The 5,514-nt window shown below is 39.3% G+C and overlaps 2 protein-coding genes across 2 annotated transcripts in view; both read left to right on the top strand.

The window, feature by feature from the left end:
- The first annotated feature begins 2,257 nt into the window (after positions 1 to 2,257).
- Positions 2,258 to 4,980, top strand: LOC145482789 (uncharacterized). The gene is made up of 3 exons (XM_081461460.1): positions 2,258 to 2,333; positions 3,844 to 4,131; positions 4,637 to 4,980. The coding sequence occupies exons 1-3, from the start codon at positions 2,258 to 2,260 to the stop codon at positions 4,969 to 4,971; spliced, it is 699 nt and encodes a 232-aa protein (XP_081317586.1). The 3' UTR covers positions 4,972 to 4,980.
- Positions 4,981 to 5,023: 43 nt separating this feature from the next.
- LOC145482698 (uncharacterized) overlaps positions 5,024 to 5,514 on the top strand; it is a 19,653-nt gene continuing 19,162 nt past the window's right edge. The window contains exon 1 of the mRNA XM_081461370.1: positions 5,024 to 5,156. Within this exon, the coding sequence (XP_081317496.1) occupies positions 5,024 to 5,156 (133 nt within the window). The remainder of the gene's footprint in view (positions 5,157 to 5,514) is intronic.

Genomic DNA, 5,514 nt, shown 5'->3' with positions numbered 1-5,514 from the left:
TTGTTTGTTCAATTTTTTTTTTGGGGGGGGGGGTCATCCCAAAAAATGACCGCTATAAAGGGGGGGCCATGTGAAAAAAATTGGTAAGCTGAGGGGGGATCGTGCGATTTTTAAATGGTGCTTCCCAAATCCCACCAGCCCCCCCTCCCTCATAAAAAATTAACGGTCCCTTAATGAATTGATTATTTGAATATTGAACCCGCTAGTCGTTTCAAGAATGCAATATTGACTTGACTATTTCAATATTAAACTCGCTAGTAATTTCAAAAATCAATAGTAAATTGATTTTTTTGAACATTAGGCCCATTAGCCGTATTCTTGGAAGGACTAGTGGATCCAATTTGCCAATAATCAATTCAATATTTCATTCTTGACACGACTAGCGGGTTCAATATTCAAATAATCAGTTCATTAATGTAATCTTGAGGGGTACGCCTCACTTGGTTTGACTGTAACATATAACGTATCGTCAAAGTTAATTCGTTTTTGCCATCATTAAAATTTGTTTACGTTTAGGCCAATTACGATTCAACACCTGCAGTTCTTCCGAACACCGAAGCTCTTACCGCGGTGTTTTGAATTGAAATTAACCAACTGAATAATTTTATTTTCTAACTTCGACTGCATCAAGTATGCAATTTTCTCCACTGAACTGTCTATGCAAACGTAGAAGTCAAAGAACAGAAAGATCGCTTATCTTGATACGTAGCCGTGTTATGCCATTACGTGACGTTTTCTAATGTGCGTCAATTAACACAGTAAGCGTGATAAGTGAATTGTTGGCGTGGCAAGTAAGAATAAATGTATAACATGTTTTTTTAAATTCCCTCCACTTAAACATGTTTGCCATTCTGCTGTGGAAAGTGTACTGACGCAGAACACTGAATAGATTTAATGATGAAGTGATGAAACTTGCCAAGTTAAATGACGGTGAGTGAGCAAATTGCAACCCTTCTTTTTTCACTTTTTTTTTTCCTACGGGAAATTCAAAACGTGTGAAATAGGATATTATAGTGTTAATTTACAACGCTTCCTACCGTTTGATATTGAGGATTTTAGAAATGTTATTAGGCGGCGCTTTTATAGCGTTGGACCAAGATTTCAGACAAGGACAAAAATTGCAATGGAGCATTCCGAGGAGTGCAAAATACTGTTTGCTCGTTATAAGCGAGCTTAAGTGGAAATCTCAGATCTGATATCATTACATGAGCGAACTTCGAATTCACAAGTAGACATTCTTTGCGTCACCTGATGAATTGGTCGAGACGCGTCATGGCTAATCAAATTGGCAAGATAAACGACATCTGTTCAGTAATAAATAGCGAGATGTTAGCTGAAATTAGTCTAAATATACCTTTTAACTGAATGCTTTTTGAGTCGCGGATCGAAAGCAGAATCATGCGACTGGCTGGCCAGCCCATTGCCTGTAAATAATTTACTGTAAATTGCTTTGGTTATCACTTTAAAAAAGTGTATCTTACTCCGATTTGTAGTCTTACGCTGATCAAAATGTGGATAAGAGATCATTCATTATAATTATAGTACTGTGATGATATAATATATTATATATTAAGCTGCCACAGAGCTCTATTCGTCAAAAAAAAAATCAACTCAAGCTGATGATCAGAATACATAAATATTTAGAAAGTTCGACCTATTGATGATCTAAAAAGCATTGCAACGCTCTAATCTTCAAGTGCTCTGCTTTTTCGTAATGTGAAATACACGAAAATAGACGATGGGCTTCAAAAAGGATAAGGGTTGCTTTTATTGAGATGACATATGTTTGCATGAATGCAAAATTAAATAAGAAGGTAAGAGGTTTCGGTAATTGTTTTATTTCTTTTGTTTTTCTGAAAAAGAGATCAGCTTAGAATCATACTGAACACATCAGTAATTTAATGTTACACAAGAAGCCTGGAATAGAAATGGTTGAGGGACTTCATTTGACCAGCGAACATAAACGAAAGACTCGCAAACGATAATCCTGTCAACAGCAACTACTGAAGTTTCCAAAACAGTGAGCTCAATTAAAATATATCTATATACAGCTTACAATTTTAAAAAAAGGCAGTCGCTTTTTTTGAATACTCTTGTTCATGTTGTTAAGAAGTATTTTATCCCAAATTTTTTATTGTTTAATGTTTCAAAAAATTCGCAAATTTAAACAGTTTTTTTTCTTCGGATGATTTGACCCAGCAATACAATAAATATGATTTCTTTTTATTTCAGACGTGTTAGATTAAAGCTTTAGACCATGACGTCAAAATTGTTATGGTCATTTTTGGTCCTCACCCTTGTGACAGAAGTTTCATCGTGGACGCACACTGAAGGTAAACATTCATTGTATAACTGGTGAACGATAAAAATTGCTTCGAGTTTTGGATTTTGATCACCATCCGGCAGCGTAATTTCTGAGGAAAAGAAGACTTGGTTTGCTTCTTCGTTTGTTTGTTCGTTCCTTCGTTCGTCCTTCCTTCCGTCCGTCCGTTCCTTCGTTCGTTCGCTCGCTCGCTCGTTCCGTCGTTCCTTCGTTCGTTCGTTCCTTCCTTCCTTCCTTCCTTCGTTCCTTCGTTCCTTCGTTCCTTCGTTCCTTCGTTCCTTCGTTCCTTCGTTCCTTCGTTCCTTCGTTCCTTCGTTCCTTCGTTCCTTCGTTCCTTCGTTCCTTCGTTCCTTCGTTCCTTCGTTCCTTCGTTCCTTCGTTCCTTCGTTCCTTCGTTCCTTCGTTCCTTCGTTCCTTCGTCCCTTCGTCCCTTTGTTCCTTCGTTCCTTCGTTCCTTCGTTCCTTCGCTCCTTCGCTCCTTCGTTCCTTCGCTCCTTCGCTCCTTCGCTCCTTCGCTCCTTCGCTCCTTCGCTCCTTCGCTCCTTCGCTCCTTCGCTCCTTCGCTTCTTCGCTCCTTCGTTCCTTCGTTCCCTCGTTCCTTCGTTCCTTCGTTCCTTCGTTCCTTCGTGCCTTCGTTCCTTCGTGCCTTCGTGCCTTCGTGCCTTCGTGCCTTCGTGCCTTCGTGCCTTCGTGCCTTCGTGCCTTCGTGCCTTCGTGCCTTCGTGCCTTCGTGCCTTCGTACCTTCGTGCCTTCGTGCCTTCGTGCCTTCGTGCCTTCGTGCCTTCGTGCCTTCGTGCCTTCGTTCCTTCGTTCCTTCGTTCCTTCGTTCCTTCGTTCCTTCGTTCCTTCCTTCCTTCGTTCCTTCGTTCCTTCCTTCCTTCCTTCGTTCCTTCGTTTCTTCGTTCCTTCGTTTCTTCGTGCCTTCGTGCCTTCGTGCCTTCGTGCCTTCGTGCCTTCGTGCCTTCGTGCCTTCGTGCCTTCGTGCCTTCGTGCCTTCGTGCCTTCGTTCCTTCGTTCCTTCGTTCTTTCGTTCGCTTGTTTTCTCGTTCATTCGTAAGTTCATTTGCTAAATCGCTCGTTCCTTTGTGCATAAGAATATACTCTCAACATTTTTACCGCGCGAATGCTAGCCTCGATTACCAGCCTGCGTTCCTCCGTACGTAAATGGAGCCCACGCAACATCACGCCACGTACGAAAGGCCCCCAAACATTGAAATTTACTCAATAATGATTGATGAGATTTATAGCTCTTTGTGTGTGAGGTTGAAGGATATAATTACTTTCATATACTGAATGCAAAATGCCTTGGTGGCCAAAGCGCAAATGACCCCATCCATTTGTTGTATAATCAAGTGCTTTTCTTGCGTAATCATTTGGAATGAGTAATAAATAAAGCCCAAAATGCGCTTACTCGCACGTGCGATTTTGTTAGTCAGTGAAAATTTTTTAATCATGTTGTATTTATTCCAAATTTCTGTCAAAGTTACGTGATAACCTATACATAAATTTTATCTGTCAGTTTATAAGACGATCGGTTGCTACAACGACAGTTTGGACCGTGCGATCCCTACCCTAGAAGGAACAGATGACATCCTGGACGGCGACTTTCGGACGAGAAATGATTCAATTTACAAATGTTATGAAGTGGCCAAGAAACTAGGCTTCAGAGTTTTCGCTCTTCAGGCTGGTGGATGGTGTGCATCGAGTTCTACAGCCGAAAAAACATTCAACAAATATGGAATGTCCTCGAACTGTGAAAATGATGGTGAAGGTGGAACAAATGTTAATCAAGTCTATTATATCAAAGGTATTACTCTTCAACTAAAACAAGTACTCAGTTTATGCCAATTTGCTGCCGCAAACACACAGAAAATCAAAAGTAGCTTTATCGTTTGTCATGTTATCTTAACTATATAAATTTGGTTATACTAAATATTTGGTTGTATGCAAAATGATTTACTGAAAGAAAACTTCTAAATCTTTTTTTCTTGAGCTGAACAAGTGAAGGGTTCAACTTTTGACTATAAAATAAGGTCCAACAATTATGAGATAGGCGACTAGTTCGTCACTTGGATTTCATCTACATAAACTCTAAGGAAAAATAGAAAATCATTTCGGGTAATTATTGTTTGAAAAAGAAATAACTTGAAAACTGCTTTTGATGTTACTAGATAGTTACCCGAGGCGCACGATGGGAAGGTTGGATGTAATGCCTTCGAATATACAACGACTTTCCTGTTTTCTGATTGGCTGTATTTTCTATGGCATGGTATAAAAATATTTTATTTAGTTGGACCCTGCTCTCTTCATAGATTATACAGGTTTTGGATGCTATAGAGACACCGAAGATCGTGCAATTCCAACACTTGAAGACACAGACCCAGTCTTGGATGGCGGGACATCGTTTTACCAAAGGCGTCAGAACGCAATTGTCAAGTGCGCTGTCGCAGCTCGCAAAAGAGGTTTCCCTGCCTTTGCAGTTCAAAATGGTGGATGGTGTGCAGCGAGCGCTAACGCACTGGAGACGTTTAACAAATATGGCAAGAGTAGCGACTGCAGAAATGACGGCAAAGGGGGTCATTATGAAAACAATGTTTACGTCTTTCAAGATGAAGCTAACAGTAAGCTTTTTTTTAGGAGTATATAGAATATAAAACATAACGACCTCAATAGAGTTAACGTTGAAACGGTTATGTTTAATGTTTATAATTCCAGGATCAGTTTCAAACAAAAACAGTTGTACGAAGCTAGCAATTGGTTTCTCTTCGACAAATTGGAAGAGGTGCACCAAGAAACAAGGACAGAACTCAAAGTCAAATCAGTTGAATGAAGGTTTTGAAAAAATATTCCACGCGCAGCTTTTTTATCGCTTGCGTTTTTATTGGACGATTATTAATAGCTTAATTTAATAGCTCTAAAATGATGTAACTACGTTCAGCAAAAGACATCTTTATCGCTGCGTTTGATAATCCCCTAAAATGACCGAGATAATTTCAAATAACGTTAGTAACATTTTGCATAAGCAATCGTCCAATATAATGCTTTTTTCTCTCGAGTGTTTAATACATTTTCTCAAACGAACTTAGAATTAGGGAAAAAACGGAGCAGTAAAATCGTTCAAAATCTATATTAAATAAGTTCAGATACTAAAACACCGTTACTGACAATATTTCCTTTTTGAAAACTTGAT

This window comes from Orbicella franksi, chromosome 1 (assembly GCF_964199315.1).
Source record: "Orbicella franksi chromosome 1, jaOrbFran1.1, whole genome shotgun sequence".
In the NCBI taxonomy this organism is placed as follows: Eukaryota; Metazoa; Cnidaria; class Anthozoa; order Scleractinia; family Merulinidae; genus Orbicella; species Orbicella franksi.
Note: the sequence above shows the minus strand (reverse complement) of the source record. Positions and strands in the feature narration are given on the sequence as shown.

Coding starts and splice junctions, on each gene's coding strand:
- LOC145482789 (XM_081461460.1), top strand. CDS start 2,258: ATGACGTCAAAATTGTTATGGTCATTTTTGGTCCTCACCCTTGTGACA. Junction 2,334..3,843: donor ATCGTGGACGCACACTGAAG/GTAAACATTCAT, acceptor TTTATCTGTCAG/TTTATAAGACGATCGGTTGC. Junction 4,132..4,636: donor TCAAGTCTATTATATCAAAG/GTATTACTCTTC, acceptor CTCTCTTCATAG/ATTATACAGGTTTTGGATGC.